At 42.7% G+C, this 23,970-nt stretch overlaps 1 protein-coding gene across 5 annotated transcripts in view; it reads left to right on the top strand.

Annotated features, from left to right (window-relative positions):
- LOC106608120 (frizzled-3) overlaps positions 1-23,892 on the top strand; it is a 45,094-nt gene extending 21,202 nt beyond the window's left edge. For 4 of the 5 annotated variants that reach the window (XM_045721036.1, XM_045721037.1, XM_045721035.1 and 1 more), the window contains 7 exons: positions 4,548-4,744; positions 8,380-8,842; positions 9,316-9,615; positions 9,952-10,203; positions 20,931-21,079; positions 21,770-21,997; positions 22,089-23,892. In XM_045721036.1, the coding sequence (XP_045576992.1) occupies positions 4,548-4,744; positions 8,380-8,842; positions 9,316-9,615; positions 9,952-10,203; positions 20,931-21,079; positions 21,770-21,997; positions 22,089-22,347 (1,848 nt within the window). In that variant the 3' untranslated portion in view covers positions 22,348-23,892. The remainder of the gene's footprint in view (positions 1-4,547; positions 4,745-8,379; positions 8,843-9,315; positions 9,616-9,951; positions 10,204-20,930; positions 21,080-21,769; positions 21,998-22,088) is intronic. The other variant, XM_045721038.1, reaches the window with a different exon arrangement.
- The last annotated feature ends 78 nt before the right edge of the window (positions 23,893-23,970 follow it).

The following is a 23,970-nucleotide window of genomic DNA, read 5'->3' as shown; positions in this document are numbered from 1 at the left end:
TGGATTCTATTCGATTAGATAGATTGAAATTGTACGTTAAACATCACAGCATAGTTGAAAGATATATGTTGCATAGAAATCAGAAGAGGGTGGCCATGGGATGGGCTGAGAGAAACTGAGGGTTGGGATGTGGAATTGGAGACAAGTGGGAGTGGAGTTGCTGTGCGGGAGACAGAAATATGGTCAAAGATAAAAGTAAAAAATAAAGTCAAAATAAAACATAATAAAAAGTATGTTTGAATGACACTGAGGGGCAGTGTTTTTACAGCTAATGTCGGTTTGCCTGAGGTTGATGCCATGCAGGTGTTTGTACATATGCATATACACACACTCTCATTCAAATAAACGCATACAAGAACACACACATACATGTAATAGTGCCAGACATGTATACAAACATATACAGTTGGCATTGCTGTTATGATTTTAGTTGTCCTTGATGTCCATTGTGTTTTATTTTTTATTTGTCGTTTGCTGTTTTCTTCTTTTTTGTCTTTAGTTCATTGTCTTGGTTGTTGGTGCATTGGGGGTTCTTGGGGGTGGGGAATGGAATTTATTTTATTTTACATTTTTATTTTTATTCTTGGGAGGGGTCTCGAATGGTTGAGGGACAGCTATTGGGGAACTGTAGGAGGATCTTGGAGGGTTCAGGTTCACATTTTTTTTGCCTGGTGGGAGATCTATCAACGTGCCCTTGAGCAGGGCATTGACCCTGGATGCTTGCTTGTGTGTCGCTTCTGAATGGGAGTCTGTTGGATGACTGGTATGGTGTAGTTGTTGAGTGGCTTCACTGCAAGTATATTGTATGTTTCGGATATTCAATAAAAAAAATTAAATAAAAAATAAACTGTTTCCCGTGAGTATCAAGAATGGTCCAGCACCCAAAGGACATCCAGCCAACTTAACACAACTGTGGGAAGCATTGGAGTCAACATGGGCCAGCATCCTTGTGGAACATTTTCGAAAATTTGTAGAGTCCATGCGCTGACGAATTGAGGCTGTCCAACTCAATATTAGGAAGGTGTTCTTGATGTTTTGTACACTCAGTGTACAATTATCTATAAGGTCTCTAAGTTGAGCAGTGAATTTCAAACACAAATTCATCCACAAAGGCCAGGGAGTTTTTCCAATGCCTTGCAAAGAAGGGTACCTATTGGCGAATGGTAAAAAAAAGACATTGAATATCCCTTTGAACATGGTGAAGTTATTAATTACACTTTGGATAGTGTATCAATATACCCAGTCACTACAAAGATACAGGTATCCTTCCTAACACAGTTGCCAGAGAGGAAGGAAACCACTCAGGGATTTCACCATAAGGCCAATGGTGACTTTAATCTTACATCTAGATGTTCCGCAAACGGAACGCCTCACCAATATCCAATGATAGAGCGTGGCGCGAATTACAAACACCTCAAAAATCCCAAAACTTCAATTTTTCAAACATATGACTATTTTACACCATTTTAAAGACAAGACTCTCCTTTATCTAACCACATTGTCTGATTTCAAAAAGGCTTTACAATGAAAGCAAAACATTAGATTATGTCAGGAGAGTACCCAGCCAGAAATAATCACACAGCCATTTTCAAGCTAGCATATAATGTCACAAAAACCAAAACCACAGCTAAATGCAGCACTAACCTTTGATGATCTTCATCAGATGACACTCCTAGGACATTATGTTATACAATACATGCATGTTTTGTTCAATCAAGTTCATATTTATATCAAAAACCAGCTTTTTACAATAGCATGTGACGTTCAGAACTAGCATACCCACCGAAAACTTCCGGTGAATTTACTAAATTACTCACGATAAACGTTCACAAAAAACACAACAATTATTTTAAGAATTATAGATACAGAACTCCTTTATGCAATCGCGGTGTCCGATTTTAAAATAGCTTTTCGGTGAAAGCACATTTTGCAATATTCTGAGTAGATAGCCCGGCCATCATGGCTAGCTATTTTGACACCCACCAAGTTTGGCACTCACCAAACTCAGATTTACTATAAGAAAAATTGGATTACCTTTGCTCTTCTTCATCAGAATGCACTCCCAGGACTTCAACACCCAATGTTGTTTTGGTTCCAAATAATCCATAGTTATATCCAAATAGCTGCGTTTTGTTCTTGCGTTCAAGACACTATCCGAAGGGTGACGCGCCGGTGCGTATCGTGACAAAAAATGTCAAAATATTCCATTACCGTACTTCGAAGCATGTCAAACGCTGTTTAAAATCATTTTTTATGCGATTTTTCTCGTGAAATAGCGATAATATTCCAACCGGGAGACCTTGTTTTTGTTCAAACACTGAAAATAGAAAATGGAGTCTTCACATGCACGCGCGCACCAGTGTCATTGTTCTCAGAACGACCACTTTCCAAAACCCCTACTGTTTTTCGCCCAGGGACTGCAGAGTTATCATTCCCCGTTCTGGCGCTTTCTGAGAGCCTATGGGAGCCTTAGAAAATGTCACGTTACAGCAGAGATCCTCTATTTTTGATAAAGAGGCTACAGAAGGCCAAGAAATGGTCAGACAGGGCACTTCCCATATAGAATCTTCTCAGGTTTTGGCCTGCCATATGAGTTCTGTTATACTCACAGACACCATTCAAACAGTTTTAGAAACTTTAGGGTATTTCCTATCCAAATCAAATAATTATATGCATATTCTAGTTTCTGGGCAGGAGTAATAACCAGATTAAATCGGGTACGTTTTTTATCCGACCGTGAAAATACTGCCCCCTATCCTAAACAGGTTAAAACAGTTACAGAGTTTAGTGGCTGTGATAGGAGAAAACTGAGGATGGATCAACACCCAACACAGCCTGTACAAAATAAAAAGATTCCATAATGTGCATCCTGTTTGCAATAAGGCACTAACGTAACATTTCAGACAATTTGGCTAAGAAATCAACTTCATGTCCTGAATACAAAGTGTAATGTTTGGGGCAAACACAACACATCACTGAGTACCACTCCTCATATTTTCAAGCATGGTGATGGCTGCATCATGTTATTGGTATGCTTGTCATTGGCAAGGAGTAGGGAGTTTTTTTTAGGATTCAAATAAATTGAATAGAGGTAAGAAAAGGCAAACCTGCTTAGTCTGCTTTCCAACAGACACTGGGAGACAAATTCATATACACTGGAGTTGCTTACCAAGATGACACTGAATGTTCCTGAGTGGCCAAGTTACAGTTTTGACTTAAATCAGCTTGAAAATCTATGGCAAGACTTGAAAATGGCTGTCTAGCAATGATCAACAGCCAATTTGACAGAGCTTGAAGAATGTCAAATATTGTACAATCTAGTAGACTTGGGCGTTATCCAGATTTTCATACTGCCATACTGTTCTTCTGCCATCCCGGGATTTATGGTATTACCGGTATAGCACACAAGGGGGCGCTTAAAACACACAAAAAAGGCCATTGAGCATCTATTACCAGAATGCTAACAAAAATACCACATAATAGCAAAATCACATAGACACCGTTAGCTAAATGCTAATGAGCGAAAATGAACATAAGCTAATTGCAAAGACAGGCAAATCCAGCTCATAAAGTTATACAAGCATAGCTAGTAGCTACCATATGTCATTTTCGGTGAGTGTGGACATTTACAAGCGAAAGTGAATGAGAGAAATTGTGCAAATGAACAAAGTGCTTTTCTAAAGGAAGAGCACAAGGAGCAGAGGGGAGAAGAACTGAGGAGAAAAAAACGCTAGTAGGAAACACAGGGAACGCTGATGCAGTGAAAATAATGAAAAACATTGAATAATGAAGTAAGCTTTATGCGACATCTTGCTGAGTGCGAACCCATTACACCTCTTTGTTTATCACACACTTGTCAAACACAATATAAGATATCTGATGACAAACATTTAGTAGTGAGTTACATATAAGTGTAACGTCATCACATCATGTGCACAGCAGAGATTCACTGATAGATATAGAACATGATGGATTCACCAGCTCCAGCTTTCTCCCATTGTGTTATTTACAAACAAACTGGCTCAACTGTTCTGGTGAACTACGGTACGCTTCATAACGTAAAATAATGTGGCAGGTGAAATGAAAAATAAATCTCCTAACATACTGCACAAGTTGACTGCAAGTATTAACAAGTTGCTACAAATATTACAATTTATTGAAATACTTCAAATAAATAGGTTTGATGTTACTGCAGGTATTGAAAAACCATCCCATGGCTTTCTCCAAATACCCCAGTATATGGTATATACGGTGTACTGCCCAAGTATATGTTTGAGTTTGTTTGAGACTTACCCAGAAAGACTCACAGCTGTAATCGCTGCCAAAGGTGGTTCTAACATGTATTGATTCAGGGGTTGAATGCTTATCTAATCACGATATATCATAAAAAAATGCATTATATATATATTTTTTTACAAATGTTAGAATCTTCCACTTTGACATTACAGATTATTTTGTGTAGATCGTTGACAAAAAATGACAATTAAATCTATTTTAATCCCCCACACACAAAACACTGCATTAATATACACTGTTCCCCTCCGCAGCCCTTCCACCCCATTGTGAACCTGCAGTGTTCCTCAGAGCTGAGGATGTTCCTGTGTGCCCTCTATGCTCCGGTGTGTACTGAGTACGGACGCATGACACTGCCCTGCCGACGGCCGTGCCAGAGAGCCAAGGGAGACTGCTACAAACTCATGGACATGTTCGGAGTCACCTGGCCAGAAGAGATGGACTGTAACAGGTTAGTAGTCTACTGTACTCTAGGGCAGTGGTTCCCAAACTTTTTATAGTCCCGTACCCCTTCAAACATTCAACCTCCAGCTGCGTACCCCCTCTAGCACCAGGGACAGCACACTCAAATGTTGTTTTTTGCCATCATTGTAAGCCTGCAACACACACACTATACGATACATTTATTAAACATAAGAATGAGAGTGAGTTTTTGTCACAACCCGGCTCATGGGAAGTGACAAAGAGCTCTTATAGAACCAGGGCACAAATAATAGTATAATAATAATAATCAAAAATATTTCTCTTTATTTAGCCATCTTACATATAAAGCTTTATTTGTTCATCAAACATTGTGAATAACTCACCACAGGTTAATGAGAAGGGTGTGTTTGAAAGGATGCACATAACTCTGCAATGTTGGGTTGTATTGGAGAGAGTCTCAGTCTTAAATAATTTCCCACAAACAGTCTCTGCCTGTATTTAGTTTTCGTTCTAGTGAGGGCCAAGAATCACCTCTCACGTAGGTACGTGGTTGCAAAGGGCATCAGTGTCTTAACAGCGCGATTTGCCAAGGCATGAAACTGAGCGCAGCCCTACCCAGAAATCTGTCAGTGGCTTCTGATTCAATTCAATTTTCACAGAACCACTTGTTGCAATTTCGATGAGGCTCTCTTGTTCAGATATCGGTAAGTGGACTGCAGGCAGGGCATGAAAGGGATAACAAATTCAGTGGTTTGTGTTATCCGTTTTGGGAAAGTACCTGTGTAATTGCACACCCAACTCACTCAGGTGCTTCGTTATATCACATTTGACATTGTCCATAAGCTTGACTTCATTTGCACACAAATAATCATACAATGATGGAAAGACCTGTGTGTTGTCCTTTTTAATGCAGACAGAAAAGAGCTCCAACTTCTTATTCATAGCCTCAATTTCGTCCCGCACATTGAATATAGTTGCGGAGAGTCCCTGTAATCCGAGATTCATATCATTCAGGAGAGAAAAAACATCACCCAGATAGGCCAGTCCTGTGAGAAACTCGTCAAGTGAAAATGATGGTCAGTAAAGAAAACTTGAAGCTCGTCTCTCAATTCAATAAAACGTGTCAATACTTTGCCCCTTGATAACAAGCGCACTTCTGTATTTTGTAAAAGCGTTACATGGTCTCTGCCCATATCATTGCATATGATACACGAGAGTTCAGGGGCCTTGCTTTAACAAAGTGAACCATTTTCACTGTAGTGTCCAAAACGTCTTTCAAGCTGTCAGGCGTTCCCTTGGCAACAAGAGCTTGCACATGCGTTACTACTCCACTATGTCTCCCTGTCATCAGTACAGATAGCAACACATCTTCACCATCAAAGTCCATTTTATGTCATAAATCTGTCCAGTACTTTAAAAATATCCTCTCCTGTTGTCCTGGTTTGCAGAAGAGGATGTCTTCCTTAATTGACCCCCATAAACGTAACAGACATATACCAGGAGCTAAGCCAGGCCCGCCACGTCTGTTGACTCATCCAGCTGTAACGCATAGAATTCACTGGCTTGCGAAGCAGTAATTGTTTCAAAACATCTCCTGCCATGTCACTGATGCGTCGTGAAACAGTGTTGTTTGATGAAGAATTGTCTGTATAGTTTTTTTGGCCTTTTCCCCCAGCATTTTTTTTTGGGCCTTTTCCCCCAGCATTGTTTTTTTGGCCTTTTCCCCCAGCATTGTTTTTTGGCCTTTTCCCCCAGCATTGTTTTTTGGCCTTTTCCCCCAGCATTGTTTTTTGGCCTTTTCCCCCAGCATTGTTTTTTTGGGCCTTTTCCCCCAGCATTGTTTTTTTGGGCCTTTTCCCCCAGCATTGTTTTTTGGCCTTTTCCCCCAGCATTGTTTTTTTGGCCTTTTCCCCCAGCATTGTTTTTTTGGGCCTTTTCCCCCAGCATTGTTTTTTTGGGCCTTTTCCCCCAGCATTGTTTTTTTGGGCCTTTTCCCCCAGCATTGTTTTTTGGGCCTTTTCCCCCAGCATTGTTTTTTGGGCCTTTTCCCCCAGCATTGTTTTTTGGGCCTTTTCCCCCAGCATTGTTTTTTTGGCCTTTTCCCCCAGCATTGTTTTTTTGGGCCTTTTCCCCCAGCATTGTTTTTTGGCCTTTTCCCCCAGCATTGTTTTTTTGGCCTTTTCCCCCAGCATTGTTTTTTTGGCCTTTTCCCCCAGCATTGTTTTTTTGGGCCTTTTCCCCCAGCATTGTTTTTTTGGGCCTTTTCCCCCAGCATTGTTTTTTGGGCCTTTTCCCCCAGCATTGTTTTTTTGGGCCTTTTCCCCCAGCATTGTTTTTTGGCCTTTTCCCCCAGCATTGTTTTTTGGCCTTTTCCCCCAGCATTGTTTTTTTGGCCTTTTCCCCCAGCATTGTTTTTTTGGGCCTTTTCCCCCAGCATTGTTTTTTTGGCCTTTTCCCCTAGCATTGTTTTTTGGCCTTTTCCCCTAGCATTGTTTTTTTGGCCTTTTCCCCCAGCATTGTTTTTTTGGCCTTTTCCCCCAGCATTGTTTTTTTGGCCTTTTCCCCCAGCATTGTTTTTTGGCCTTTTCCCCCAGCATTGTTTTTTGGCCTTTTCCCCCAGCATTGTTTTTTGGCCTTTTCCCCCAGCATTGTTTTTTGGCCTTTTCCCCCAGCATTGTTTTTTGGCCTTTTCCCCCAGCATTGTTTTTTGGCCTTTTCCCCCAGCATTGTTTTTTGGCCTTTTCCCCCAGCATTGTTTTTTGGCCTTTTCCCCCAGCATTGTTTTTTTGGGCCTTTTCCCCCAGCATTTTTTTGGGGCCTTTTCCCCCAGCATTGTTTTTGGGCCTTTTCCCCCAGCATTGTTTTTTGGCCTTTTCCCCCAGCATTGTTTTTTGGCCTTTTCCCCCAGCATTGTTTTTTTGGGCCTTTTCCCCCAGCATTGTTTTTTTGGCCTTTTCCCCCAGCATTGTCCCAGCCATATCCGCTGCAGCAGGAAGAATGAAGTCCTCTACAATAGTATGGGGCTTGCCTGTCCTAGCCACTCGGTAGCTCACCATATAAGACTCTTCTAGCCCCTTCTTATTAATGTTATCTGTTGCTTTTATACGTCTTACTACTCGAAAGTCATATTTATTCCCACTCAAAAAACTCCCGTGGCTTATTTTTAAATTGTCATGTTTCGTTTCTAAATGTCTGCGCAAGAGTGAAGGTTTCCCACGAGAGAGTAACGGTTAATGTGATTGGATGTTAATTATTTGACTAGGCTACCTGTATTTGACATTGTGTTGTTATTTCGCTGAACACTAGATGGTTTCATTTTATTTTTGGCTGTGAAACGAGGCTACTCAGGCTAGAAAAAAACTCGCCCAAATGTATTGCCCCGTTGGAAAATATAAATGTACTGTTTGAAAATGTGAAGTGTACACTTTTACACAGTGTAAATGTACACACCTGAGACAAATACAATTTTTGTTTAATCCTTTTACCACACATTTCTCAGAAAATGCTAATTTCTGTACCATAACATCCTTAAGAATGACATGGCAAAATGTTAATTACACAATAGTAACACATAATTTCCTAGAAAATACAAGGTAGAATCTGAGGAAACTGTCCCGTAAGGTAAATGTGTCTAACATAAGCTGTTTCCTCTCCGTTCACCAGGTTCCCAGACTGTGACGAGCCATACCCCCGTCCTGTAGACCTGCTCTCCAGCGCAGACTCCACTGAGTCGCCCATCTCCGTCCAGCGCGACTATGGCTTCTGGTGCCCCCGTGAGCTCAAGATCGACCCCGACCTGGGCTACTCCTTCCTGGGTGTGACGGACTGCTCGCCCCCCTGCCCCAACATGTATTTCCAGCGGGACGAGCTGGTGTTTGCCCGCTACTTCATCGGCGTGGTGTCCGTTGTCTGTCTCTCGGCAACCCTCTTCACCTTCCTCACCTTCCTCATCGACGTGTCCAGGTTCCGCTACCCGGAGCGACCAATCATCTTCTACGCCATGTGCTACATGATGGTGTCGCTGGTGTTCTTGCTGGGCTTCCTGCTGGAGGACCGTGTGGCGTGCAACGTGGCGAGCCCCGGCCTTTTCCGGGCGCCCACCGTCACCCTGGGCTCACATAACAAGGTGACCATCCGTTGGCTTAGTGATTGATTGATTGATTAACTAATTTATTGAATGATTTTCTATTTTCTCTTTGACATTCAGGGCTATTGTAACAAAAAAACTAAAATTATATGTTTTATATTTTTTATGTTCTTGGATTTTCTATTTCTTCAGTCTTCTCTAAACCTCGTTCTCTTCTCCTTCTCTTCTCTACCCTCCCCCTCCTCTCTCCCTTCCTCCCCTCCCCCTCCTCTCCCTCTCTCCCCTCCCACTCCTCTCTCTCTCCCCTCCCCTCCTCTCCCTCTCAATCTCCTCTCCCTCTCTCCCCTCCCCTCCTCCACTCCCCTCTCCTCTCCCCCTCTGCCTCCTCTCTCCCCTCCTCTCTCCCCTCCTCCACTCCTCCCCTCCCCTTCCTCTCTCCCCTCCTCCCCTCCCCCCCCCCCTCCCTCTCTCCTCCTCCTCCTGCTCCTCCTCCTCCTCTCCTCTCCATCCAGGCGTGCACGTTGTTCTTTATGATGCTCTACTTTTTCACTATGGCAGGCAGTGTGTGGTGGGTCATCCTCACCCTCACCTGGTTCCTGGCTGCCGTGCCTAAGTGGGGCAGCGAGGCCATAGAGAAGAAGGCCCTGATCTTCCATGCCTGTGCCTGGGGCCTACCTGGTTGTCTCACCGTCACTTTAATAGCTATGAACAAGATAGAAGGGGATAGTGTCAGCGGGGTGTGTTTCGTGGGGCTGTATGACCGCACAGCGCTGAGATGGTTTCTGCTGGCTCCACTGGGTCTGGATGTTTTGGTGAGTGGGCTGGAATGAGTCACAGAGGAAGTAGGTGTGTGTCACAATTGGCAGACTATTCCCTATATGTAGGCATTAGGGTGACATTTGGGACACAGCCTAGGTAATTCATGTGTGCACAAAGTTTACGTTTGCACAAAGTTCAGCAAACATGTTGACACTGTTTGTGCCTGCTCCTTTGATTATACCACAGACATACACATCTCATCATTCATTAAAAAGTGGATCTGAATGGAACTGCTTGTTACTCAACCAATATACCGTATTTACTTCCTGGTCTTTCTTATGACATCATCTTTTGTCTATTCCTTCAATATCAACTCTGTCTGATTCTAGGTGGGCGTGGCATTACTGTTAGCGGGAATCCTTGCTTTGAACCGCGTGCGTATGGAGATCCCTCTGGAGAAGGAGAACCAGGACAAGCTGGTGAAGTTTATGATCCGTATCGGGGTGTTCTCTGTGCTCTACCTGGTCCCTCTGCTGACGGTCATAACCTGCTACCTTTATGAGAACCGCTATAGGACTGTCTGGGAGACTACCTGGGTACAGGAGCGCTGCAGAGAGTACCACATCCCCTGTCCATACCAGGTGAGATCTATACCCCTACACCACATCCCCTGTCCATACCAGGTGAGATCTATACCCCTACACCACATCCCCTGTCCATACCAGGTGAGATCCATACCACTACACCATATCCCCTGTCTATACCAGGTGAGATCCATACCCCTACACCACATCCCCTGTCCATACCAGGTGAGATCCATACCACTACACCACATCCCCTGTCCATACCAGGTGAGATCTATACCCCTACACCACATCCCCTGTCTATACCAGGTGAGATCCATACCCCTACACCACATCCCCTGTCCATACCAGGTGAGATCCATACCACTACACCACATCCCCTGTCCATACCAGGTGAGATCCATACCACTACACCACATCCCCTGTCCATACCAGGTGAGATCCATACCACTACACCACATCCCCTGTCCATACCAGGTGAGATCTATACCCCTACACCACATCCCCTGTCTATACCAGGTGAGATCCATACCACTACACCACACCCCCTGTCCATACCAGGTGAGATCAATACCACTACACCACATCCCCTGTCTATACCAGGTGAGATCTATACCACTACACCACATCCCCTGTCTATACCAGGTGAGATCCATACCACTACACCACATCCCCTGTCTATACCAGGTGAGATCCATACCACTACACCACATCCCCTGTCTATACCAGGTGAGATCCATACCACTACACCACATCCCCTGTCTATACCAGGTGAGATCTATACCCCTACACCACATCCCCTGTCTATACCAGGTGAGATCTATACCCCTACACCACATCCCCTGTCTATACCAGGTGAGATCTATACCACTACACCACATCCCCTGTCTATACCAGGTGAGATCTATACCCCTACACCACATCCCCTGTCTATACCAGGTGAGATCTATACCACTACACCACATCCCCTGTCTATACCAGGTGAGATCTATACTGGAACCACAACACCACATCCCCTGAGTGTTTCTCAATGTGCGTACTACCGTGCTCTGAGCACACAAATTGGAGCACGCATCAGTCAGAGTATGAGTCCAAATCAAAGTATGTGAAACGTAGCACGGAGGGCACTTCTCAGATGTGTACTCCGCTTGTACACATTTTGAAGCATGCATCGATGAAAGCTTCAACGGAAAGTATGCACAGAAATATGACGCAACCAAGTAAAAACAACACAATATTTATTGAAAACCATTATTTGGGCTGAAGCAAGAGAAAATAAACTCAGACATCAGAATGAAATGTTGCCCATTCACATATCATATGTTGCCTGACTACAATACTGTATCTTGATACATGAATAAATGCATACTGTATTAATTTTGGCATGTTTACCTGCCTACAATACCCACTGTAGTAGATTACAACCCCATAGTAAGTCAATAGGACTAACTGGCTAGCCAAGAAGAATTAGTAGCTAGCTAGTCACAAAGAATTAACAGCTCCTGTAATCATCTACCTTGCAAAACATTTGTTTTCTGTTGTTTTTGCCAGTTAAACTCGCTGGCTAGATAGATTATTACAATTCACATATAGCTAGCTGATCATTTTGAAGTTAAACGTTTGTTTATGTACTCTTGTGTCATCTGTATTGTCATTAGACTGGCTGGTTCGCAGCAGATTGAGTCTTACAGGCAGTAACACGTTACAGGGCATAGTTGTGCTGAGGTGACTATGAGGCATGCACTTCTCCCGAATCCCGCCCTTTTATTTAAAAAAAAATAAAATCCAGGGATATGTTCTTGGGGGATGTTTATTTGTAGCGTAGCTAGTACCAGGCTATATTGGCATGTTTTCCTGGGGTTGACAGAGTACTTGCAGGCTGTGTAGTAGCCCATGTAGCCATGGATCATGACGAGTGATAGCTAGCTTAGCTAGCCAGCTAACTTGGGCAGCTTGCTAAATAACCATGGATCATGATGAGGGATGACCTATAGCTACTGCACTAGCAAGTTAATCTTACCTTATGCTAGTAGACAAGTAGGGTCATTATCTATGCTGTTTTAGCTATGCTAACGTTATGTTAAAGTATGTTGCGAGTTAATGCATATAATGTAAACATGAGTAATCTCTTCCGAAACTTAGCTAGCTAGCTACTTTTGTTAACCACATTTTTATGTAGCTAAAAACTACAAAACACAGATTAACAATCACAAATGCTTTAGTGATAATAATGCAATATGAAACAAAATCTACAAATTTGATATATAGCATTGGTTGCAGGAGGGCAGTGGGCGAAAAAGTACCCAATTTTCATATTTGAGTAAAAGTAAAGATACCTTAAAAGAAAATGAGTCACCTAGTAAAATACGACTTGAGTAAAAGTCTAAAAGTATTTGGTTTTCAATGTACTTAAGAATCAAAAGTGAAAATATAAATAATTTTAAATGTCTTATATTAAGCAAACCAAACAACACAATATTCTTGTTTTTTAAATTTACGGATAGCCAGGGGCACAGTTCAACACTCAGACATAATTTACAAACGAAGCATTTGTGTTTAGTGAGTCTGCCAGATCAGAGGCAGTAGGGATGACCAGGGATGTTCTCTTGATAGGTGCGTGAATTAGACAATTTTACTGTCCTACTAAGCATTCAAAATAAAGTACTTTTGGGTGTCAGGGAAATTTTAAGGAGTAAAAAGTACATTATTTTCTTTAGGAATGTAGTGGAGTAAAAGTTGTCTAAAATATAAATAGTAAAGTAAATGACAGATACCCCAAAAAAACTACTTAGGTAGTACTTGAAAGTATTTTTACTTAAGTAGTTCACACCACTGCAGGAAGGTGTTCCTAATGTTTTGTACACTCCCCATACTTTAACCACTATGAAACATTACACCTACTCTGACCACTATACCATATACCTGTCCGTACCAGGCTATACCAGATTATATACCTACTGTCACCATTTATAGAAACTACAATCAACTGCACTGAAATATTATTTTAAACACTACAACAGTAATTCTTAACATAGGACCCGGGGACCTCAGCGAGCTTTCATGGGGTCCCGTGAAAAAACTGGAAATATCTATTTTGAATTTTGGTGCAAAATGTAATACAGGAAAGAAAAACAACAGAGAATACAGTATATATTGGTCTCACACAATAGTTGTATTCCCAACACACCTAGCTCCAGTGCTCCAGTGCTCCAGGTCAAACAGACACAGGAGAGCTCTCAGATTGGTTGTTTCTAATAGATGAAGCACTTCAGAGAAGCTCCTCTCTGCCTGGAGCTGTGGAACACATCCCCACTCATCTGGAGAATATTAATAATTCAAACACTTCCTCCTTGCTACTGTAGGGTTTTAGTGTGTGTACATTTGTAACAGTGTGTATTGTTCACACATGAGTGCACCTGTACTGCTCTTAATTTTCTGTCCACCTTTAAGAGGTTTTGTGTTAGCAGGGTTAGTAGTTGTGTTTCAGGTAACAGGGTTTGTGTTAGCAGGGTTAGTAGTTGTGTTTCAGATAACAGGGTTTGTGTTAGTAGTTGTTGTTGTAGTTCAGATAACAGGGTTTGTGTTAGTAGTTATTGTTGTAGTTCAGATAACAGGGTTTGTGTTAGTAGTTATTGTTGTAGTTCAGATAACAGGGTTTGTGTTAGTAGTTATTGTTGTGGTTCAGATAATAGGGTTTGTGTTAGTAGTTATTGTTGTAGTTCAGATAACAGGGTTTGTGTTAGTAGTTATTGTTGTAGTTCAGATAACAGGGTTTGTGTTAGTAGTTGTTGTTGTAGTTCAGATAACAGGGTTTGTGTTAGTAGTTATTGTTGTGTTTCAGATAACAGGGTTTGTGTTAGTAGTTATTGTTGTGTTTCAGATAACAGGGTTTGTGTTAGTAGTTCTTGTTGTAGTTCAGATAACAGGGTTTGTGTTAGTAGTTATTGTTGTAGTTCAGATAACAGGGTTTGTGTTAGTAGTTATTGTTGTAGTTCAGATAACAGGGTTTGTGTTAGTAGTTATTGTTGTAGTTCAGATAACAGGGTTTGTGTTAGTAGTTATTGTTGTAGTTCAGATAACAGGGTTTGTGTTAGTAGTTATTGTTGTAGTTCAGATAACAGGGTTTGTGTTAGTAGTTATTGTTGTAGTTCAGATAACAGGGTTTGTGTTAGTAGTTATTGTTGTAGTTCAGATAACAGGGTTTGTGTTAGTAGTTATTGTTGTGGTTCAGATAACAGGGTTTGTGTTAGTAGTTATTGTTGTAGTTCAGATAACAGGGTTTGTGTTAGTAGTTATTGTTGTAGTTCAGATAACAGGGTTTGTGTTAGTAGTTATTGTTGTAGTTCAGATAACAGGGTTTGTGTTAGTAGTTCTTGTTGTAGTTCAGATAACAGGGTTTGTGTTAGTAGTTATTGTTGTAGTTCAGATAACAGGGTTTGTGTTAGTAGTTATTGTTGTAGTTCAGATAACAGGGTTTGTGTTAGTAGTTATTGTTGTAGTTCAGATAACAGGGTTTGTGTTAGTAGTTATTGTTGTAGTTCAGATAACAGGGTTTGTGTTAGTAGTTATTGTTGTAGTTCAGATAACAGGGTTTGTGTTAGTAGTTATTGTTGTAGTTCAGATAACAGGGTTTGTGTTAGTAGTTATTGTTGTAGTTCAGATAACAGGGTTTGTGTTAGTAGTTATTGTTGTAGTTCAGATAACAGGGTTTGTGTTAGTAGTTATTGTTGTGGTTCAGATAATAGGGTTTGTGTTAGTAGTTATTGTTGTAGTTCAGATAACAGGGTTTGTGTTAGTAGTTATTGTTGTAGTTCAGATAACAGGGTTAGTTATAGTCTGCTGCTCACCTCAGTCACGGGGGGACTCTGTCTGTCAGTGCTGTCAATTTGTCCAAACAGCTCCAATACCACATTGATTGTGTGTAATCTCTTGCCTTTTAATTAGTGGTAAAGCGGTTGGCACACAGTGGAGATTTGGTACTGAGACCATCCAATGACCTTGGTTTGGTTGGCACAGAGATCTGCCTACAAACTGACCTAGTGGACTTAGTGTGTGGTGTTTGTGTCAAGTTTTAATGTCACATGCACAAATACAGTGAAATGCGTTTCTTGCCAGATCTAACCCAAACAATGCAGTAATAAATAACAATGTAATACTAAACATAACAAGGTAGAACAAAAACCCACAAGATATACAAATAATAAATGCCACATTTACAATGTGCAGGGATACTGGAGTGATAGAGGTAGATACTTTTGTATATATAGTGTATGTGGACACCACTTCAAATTATTGGATTTGGCTATTTTAGCCACACCCATTGCTGACAGGTGTATAAAATCGAGCACACCGCCATGCAATCTCCATGGACAAACATTGGCAGTAGAATGGCCTTACTGACGAGCTCAGTGACTTTCAACGTGGCACCATCAGAGGGTTCCACCTTTCCAACAAGTCAGTTCATAAAATTTCTGCCCTGATAGAGCTGCCCCGTCAACTGTAAGTGCTGTTATTGTGAAGTGGAAACGTATAGGAGCAACAATGGCTCAGCAGCGAAGTGATAGGCCACAGAAGCTCACAGAATGGGACCGCCGAGTGCTGAAGCGCGTAGTGAAGGCAAATCTTAAAGCTACAGCATACAATGACATTCTAGACGATTATGTGCTTCCAACTTTGTGGCAAAAGTTTGGAGAAGGACTTTTCCTGTTTCAGCATGACAATGCCCCCGGGCACAAAGTGAGGTCCATACAGAAATGGTTTGTTGAGCTCGGTGTGGAAGAACTTGACTGGCCTGCACAGAGCCCTGACCTCAACCCCATCGAACACCTTTGTGATGAATTGGGACACCGATTGCGAGCAAGGCCTAATCATCCAACATCAGTGCCCGACCTCACTAATGCTCTTGTGGCTGAATGGATGCAAGTCCCCGCAGAAATCTTCCAACATCTAATGGAAAGCCTTCCCAGAAGAATGGAGGCTGTATAGCACCAAAAGGGGGACCAACTCCATATTAATGCCCACGATTTTGGAATGAGATGTTCAACAAGCAGGTGTTCACATACTTTTGGTCATGTATGTATAAGGGTAAGGTAACTAGGTATCAGGATATTAGGATATATATGATAAACAGAGTAGAAGCAGCATATATGATGATTGTATGTGAGTGGGTGTGTGTAGAGTCAGTAGAAGTGTATGTGCGTATTATGTGTGTGTGTGAGCAAATGATGGAGTGAGTGTCAGTGTGTCAGTGTGTGTAGTGTGTATGGCCCTGTGAGTGTGCATAGAGGCAGTCCAATATAAGACTAAAATACAAGGGTCAACTCAGATAGTCCGTATAGCCATTTTGTTAGCCATCTAGCCATCTTATTGCTTGGAGATAGAAGCTGTTCAGGAGCCTGTTGGTGTCAGACTTGATGCACCGGTACCGCTTGCCGTGCAGAAGCAGAGAAACCAGTCAATGGCTGGAGTCTTTAATGATTTTCCAGGCCTCTCTTTCACATCGTACTGGGCTGTCCGCACCACCGTCTGTAGCGCCGTGCGATCGAGGCTGGTGCCATTGCCATACCATACAGTGATGCAGCCAGTTAAGATGCTCTCAATGGTACAGCTGCATAACCTTTTGAGTATTTGAGGGCCCATGCCAAACCTTTTTAACCTTCTAACCCTCTTCACGACTGTGCGTGTGTTTTAAGTCCTTAGTGGACACCGAGAAACATGAAGCTCTCTATACACTCCACACAGCCTCGTCGATGTGGATGGGGGCGTGCTCACCCCCCAGTTTCCTGTAGTCCACGATCAGCTCCTTGGTCTTACTGATGTTGAGGGAGAGGTTGTTGTTCCGGCACCACACTGCCAGGTCATTGACCTCCTTCCTGTAGGCTGTCTCACCGTGGCCTCCCACCATCGTGTCGTCAGCAAACTTAATGAAGGTGTTGGAGTCGTGTTCACCCACGAAAAAAAAAAATGCTGAGAACGTGCCCTGGAATACCGTTGGGCCCCGTGTGTGTGTGTGTGTGTGTGTGTGTGTGTGTGTGTGTGTGTGTGTGTGTGTGTGTGTGTGTGTGTGTGTGTGTGTGTGTGTGTGTGTGTGTGTGTGTGTGTGTGTGTGTGTGTGTGTGTGTGTGTGTGTGTGTGTGTGTGTGTGCCTCCAACAGAGATGGCTTATGGTGGCATTAGAGGCCTTTTTGATGAGTTACAGCGGGGGGGGAAACACTATAGAGCGGTGAGTTAATCTCTCTCTCTGAGGTTCTGTTGCTGGGAGAAAAATGGGGCAGAGAGAGGGGCTATGCTATGTCATATGCAGCTACAGTGCATTCAGAAAGGATTCAGACCCCTTTTGGTCATGCAGTGTATAGTGTTTTTTTTTATTCTCGTAAAAGCAGCGTAATCACCAACCAGCGTAATTTACATTTACATTTGAGTCATGTATACTGAACAAAAATATAAACGCAACATGCATACATGTAGGACTGCTGACCGCCCTTCAGAGCTGTTTGATGTGTGGAGGGAGGATTCTGCTTCCTCAGAGCACTTAAAGAGCTATGGTTCAGCAGGGACCTCTCTATATCAGTATGTAAACAGAGCCAGAGAGAAAGAGAGGTCCTGCATAGCTCAGTTGGTAGAGTGTGGCGCTTGCAATGTCAGGATTGTTGGTTTGATTCCCGCTGGAGCCATCTACAGTGGCTTGCGAAAGTATTCACCCACTTTTGGCACTTTTCCTATTTTGTTGCCTTACAACCTGGAATTAAAATTGATTTTTGGGGGTTTGTATCATTTGATTTATACAACATGCCTACCACTTTGAAGATGACAAATATTTTTTTATTGTGAAACAAGAAATAACAAAAAAAATATGAAAATTTGAGTGTGCATAACTATTCACCCCCCATAGTCAATACTTTGTAGAGGCACTTTTTGCAGAAATTACAGCTGCAAGTCCCTTGGGGTATGTCTCTATAAGCTTGGCACATCTAGCCACTGGGATTTTTGCCCATTCTTCAAGGCAAAACTGCTTCAGCTCCTTCAAGTTGGATGGGTTCCGCTGGTGTACAGCAATCTTTAAGTCATACCACAGATTCTCAATTGGATTGAGGTCTGGGCTTTGACTAGTCCATTCCAAGACATTTAAATGTTTCCCCTAAAACCACTCATTGTTGCTTTAGCAGTATGCTTAGTGTCATTGTCCTGCTGGAAGGTGAACCTTCGTCCCAGTCTCAAATCTCTGGAAGACTGAAACAGGTTTCCCTCAAGAATTTCCCTGTATTTAGCGCCATCCATCATTCCTTCAATTCTGACCAGTTTACCAGTCCCTGCCGATGAAAAACATCCCCAGAAAAACATTTTCTGGACACTCTGTCGTAAAGCCCAGCTCTGTGGCGTGTACTGCTTAAAGTGGTCCTATGGACAGATACTCCAATCTCCGCTGTGGAGCTTTGTAGCTCCTCCAGGGTTATCTTTGGTCTCCTTGTTGCCTCTCTGATTAATTCCCTCCTTGCCTGGTACTTGAGTTTTTGTGGGCAGCCATCTCTTAGCAGGTTTGTTGTGGTGCCCTATTCTTTCCATTTTTTAATAATGGATTTAATGGTGCTCCGGATGTTCAAAGTTTGGAATATTTTTTTGTAACCCAACCCTGATCTGTACTTCTCCACAACTTTGTCCCTGACCTGTTTGGAGAGCTCCTTGGTCTTCATAGTACCACTTGCTTGGTGGTGCCCCTTGCTTAGTGGTGTTGCAGACTCTGGGGGTCTTTCAGAACAGGTGTATATATACTGAGATCATGTGACAGATCATGTGACACTCAGATTGCACACAGGTGGACTTTATTTAACTAATTATGTGACTTCTGAAGGTAATTGGTTGCACCAGATTTTATTTAGAGGCTTCATAGCAAAGGGAGTGAATACATATGCATGCACACTTTTACGTTTTACATGTTTTACTTGTATTTTTTTAAACAAGTTCATTTTTTCATTTCACTTCTCCAATTTGGACTATTTTGTGTATGTCCATTACATGAAATCCAAATAAAAATCCATTTAAATTACAGGTTGAAATGCAACAAAATAGGAAAAACGCCAAGGGGTTGAATACTTTTGCAAGGCACTGTATTGGAAGATGAATGCACGACTGACTGTAAGATGCTTTTGGATAAAAGCGTCTGCTAAATGGCAAAGAGAAAGGACTCAGCTATGACTAAACAGGGCTACAGTAGGGTTATTCCCACAGAAATATAATTACAAGAACTGTACAACATGTTGGCCTACATTGACTTGAATAGAAAGGTTCAGTCCTGCTGGTCATTTTGCTTCCTCCAGAGAGAGCCTTTCTGATTAGAACAGTTGGCCAACAATGATGTGCCCATCTAGAGGAGTTTACAAGATAAAACATCTTAACTGAAGGGAGGGATGTATGACTGCAGTGATTCAGTCTCTCTCCTCTTATTTCAGTCTGTTGTAATTAGTCTCTCTGAACCCCAGGTTGCTCTGCCTGCTCCACTCATAATGCTGCCATCAGGACTGCGGTGTGTGTGTGTGTTTCTGACCGGGAGAGGGGGAGATAGTGTGTGTGCTCTTACTAAGACTGTGTTCTGCTGAACTGACTATCTACAGGGGAGCAGGGAAGAGGGAGATTGAGAGAGGGGGATGGAAGGAGGAGGAAAAAAATGACAGAGGGGAGGTAGAGAGAAAGGGAACGAGTGAGGGGATGGAGGCAGGAGGAGGAGAGAAAATGAGAGAGGGTAGAGGGAGGGAAAAAGAGAGGGGGAAAGAGAGAAGGGGGAGGAGAGAGGGAAAAAGAGAGGGGGGAAGAGAGACATGACATTGTGCTGGCTGTTGATTTGTTTATGCCTTAAGCGATAAGCTGCTCAGTCTGTTAGAAACACACACACACACACACACACACACACACACACACACACACACACACACACACACACACACACACACACACACACACACACACACACACACACACACACACACACACACACACACACACACACACACACACACACACACACACACACACACACACACACACACACACACACTTACTTGCAGACACAACCATACCATAGGGTCATACTCACTGAGATCTACATTCCCACCCACGGAGCCTTGCAGACATACAGTACCAGTCATAAGTTTGGACACACCTACTCATTCAAGGGTTGTATTTGTTATTTTTCTACATTGTAGAATAATAGTGAAGACAACAAAACTATGAAATACATATGGAATCATGTAGTAACCAAAAAAGAGTTAAACAAATCAAAATATATAAAGTGCTGCATCAGATGACCTGGCCGAAAACAATCACCCGACAACAACCCAATTGAGATGGTTTGGGATGAGTTGGACCGCAGAGTGAAGGAAAAGCAGACAACAAGTGCTCAGCATATGTGGGAACTCCAAGACTGTTGGAAAAGCATTTCAGGTGAAGCTGGTTGAGAGAATGGCAAGAGTGTGCAAAGCTGTCATCAAGGCAAAGGGTGGCTACTTTGAAGAATCTTAAATCTAAAATATATTTTGATTTGTTTAACACTTTTTTGGTTACTACATGATTCCATATGTTTTATTTCATAGTTTTGATGTCTCCACCATTATTGTATAATGTAGAAAATAGTTACAATAAAGAAAAACCCTTGAATGACTAGGTGTGTCCATACTTTTGACTGGTACTGTACATGTACAATCACTCATACACACACTGCTTCAATCCAGCACTGATTGCTAGTAGAGTACTCCCTTATGGCAGACACTCACACCTCTCTCTGTGTGTCCTAGATTGAGCAGACCAACAGACCAAACCTGTCTCTGTTCCTCATTAAGTACTTGATGATGTTGGTTGTCGGGATCCCTTCAGTGTTCTGGGTGGGCAGCAAGAAGACCTGCTTCGAATGGGCCAGCTTCTTACACGGACAGAGACGCAAAGAGTAAGTTGCTAAAACGTGTTATTTCCATAACATAAGTGGATTTGCACTATATAACTGTCATGAACAGCAATGTTTTTCTAATGACTTGCACTATTACTGGTAGTACTCATTTGGCAAAGATTATTTCAATCAAATAGAGAGATGCTGTATATGGAATGACGCCACTACACCTTTTCTTTAGTTTAAGAGAAGTCAAAGGGCTCTATTCAATTCTACAATAGAAAGTTAAAGGGCCTGAATGTATTATAACTACTGGCTTTATGTAAAGTGGAGATTTAAAATTCAAATGAACAACTGTGGGTGATGTGTAGTGGTGTGGGTGATGTGTAGTGGTGTGGGTGATGTGTAATGGTGTGGGTGATGTGTAATGGTGTGGGTGATGTGTAATGGTGTGGGTGATGTGGTGTGGGTGATGTGTAATGGTGTGGGTGATGTGTAGTGGTGCAGGTGATGTGTAGTGGTGTGGCTGCTGTATAGTAGTGGTAGTGATAGGCCCCTTCTCTGCGCTCAACCCCCTCCCCTGTGATCAAAGCATTAACCCCCTCTCCCACCCCCTGTTCCATACACTCCTCCTTCCTCATCTACTGCTCTGCCTTCCCTTTCTCTCTCCCCTCCCTCCTCTGCCTGGCCTCCCCTCCAACCCTCCCTTCCACTTCCCCCCTCTGTCTCATCCCTCTCTCCCTTCTCCAGTAGTGTGGTGAACGAGAGTAGACAGGTGCTCCAGGAGCCAGATTTTGCCCAGCTGCTCCTGCACGATCCCAACACCCCCATCGTGAGGAAGTCCAGAGGGACGTCCACACAGGGCACCTCCACCAACGCGTCTTCCACCTACCTGGCCATGCTGGACGAGCCCCCCAGCGGGAGCACCAGCCGGGCAAGCAGCTTCCATGGAAGTCTTTATAGATCCAGAGACGGCAGGTAGGGATAAGGGGAGTAAGAACAACATGGGGCATCAGTATGTTATGTATAGTCCCAGATACCTGACCAACCGTCTCTCCTCTCCTGTCAGGTACACGGCGTGTAGTTTCCGCGGAGTCGAGGATCGCCTCCCCTACGACAGCATGCTCCGCCTCTACAACCAATCAGGTTCCAGACACTGCAGCACCAACCATCTGGACAGCATATCAAAGCACGGCTCCACCCAGCGCCTGGAGAGCAAATCGCAGCACAGCAGCATCAGGGACCTTAGCAACATCACCCAGGCCATTCAGAGTGCCCCTGGAAACAGAATCCACAGAGTCCTAGAGGAGAATGGAGCCACTGCCTGAACTACCCTCTAGACACGACCCTGTAGCTAAAACCCATGCCATCCTTTAAGATACACAAGTGTCTAGGCCTAGAGGTGGATGTTGATTTGGGACTGGGCATACTAGATTTTTGTGTGACAGTTTGAGAGTAAGGAGACTGGAAACAGGACATACTGCATGGTTGTTTGATAATCATACCTCAACATGTCCCCTCACTCAGCCTCACTAAACAGAACTGATAAATGAAGATAGCAGACAACTTGGATTCAGCAGACAGTGTAACATGGACCTGCAGGTGTGAGAGCTGAACCAATAACACTGACTTGGAAGAAGAAACAATATTCTTGAATACAGAGTAATCTCTCCAATGCGTTTTGTTCTCTGTTCTGGAGTCAGCACTATGTGAAAGACACTGTTCTGGAGTCAGCACTATGTGAAAGACACTGTTCTGGAGTCAGCACTATGTGAAAGACACTGTTCTGGAGTCAGCACTATGTGAAAGACACTGTTCTGGAGTCAGCACTATGTGAAAGACACTGTTCTGGAGTCAGCACTATGTGAAAGACACTGTTCTGGAGTCAGCACTATGTGAAAGACACTGTTCTGGAGTCAGCACTATGTGAAAGACACTGTTCTGGAGTCAGCACTATGTGAAAGACACTACTCGAAAGGCGGAGCGCAGGGATCAGTTTCACGTGAAATACGTTTTAAGAGCTTCTTATCTATCGGCATGTTCCACTACTCAGGCGGGTGAAAAGGGATAAATCTAAGGACTTTAGAATCTAGATCGCCCCATTATGGGGCGGCAGCGTAGCCTAGTGGTACAAATCTGACAAGCTGACAAGGTACAAATCTGTCGTTCTGCCCCTGAACAAGGCAGTTAACCCACTGTTCCTAGGCCGTCATTGAAAATAAGAATTTGTTCTTAACTGACTTGCCTAGTTAAATAAAGGTAAAAAAATTAAAAATAAAAATCGGTCACACAAGCAAATGCTGCCAAAGCACTCCTCTTCAAAAGCCAAGACTATTCCTATAGACCACATTGTTTACCTGTACGAGAACTATTGTAGACTGGTCTCAAAAACCACGGTTATACTTTTATACGTCTATTGTTTTCATTGCACTTCTGATGGAGGCAATTAGAGGTACTGTATTTGAGGAGTAGGGCCAGGAGTCTTTCCGGACTGTGAACTTCCCAGGGGAAACTCAGGGTCCTAGTGATGACGTGAAGGAGATAGGGAGTGTCTGTCCTATTGTTAATCAATTGACGATTAATCGATGAATGAGCAGTTGTGAAGTGAAAGGCTGTATTGTATAACAGGATAAAAGCAGACTTCCAAACTCCAGCCTTAGTAGGTAGAATAGGATAGTGTTCTTTCCCCTCAGAATTACAATCAGTTGTATTGTTCCTCCCCTTCTATGAATTGTATACTTACTTGCATAGATACATGTTAGCCAGAACTTCTTCTAGTATTGGCAATGTGAATAGATGTACATTTGTTTTGTTTTTTTTAATTGGGGAGGGAGGGTCATTTGTGACATTTTTAATAAACTCTTCTCAAAATACATCTGGGAAATCTGTAAGTGGATCTGTGCCCTAGCCTGGAATCCAAAACAGAATTTCTCACTTTCAAAAGTGAAACA

The sequence above is a fragment of the Salmo salar genome, chromosome ssa06, assembly GCF_905237065.1.
Source record: "Salmo salar chromosome ssa06, Ssal_v3.1, whole genome shotgun sequence".
NCBI classification, from domain to species: Eukaryota; Metazoa; Chordata; class Actinopteri; order Salmoniformes; family Salmonidae; genus Salmo; species Salmo salar.
The sequence above is the reverse complement of the archived record's forward strand: the minus strand, read 5'-3'. Positions and strand labels throughout refer to the sequence as shown.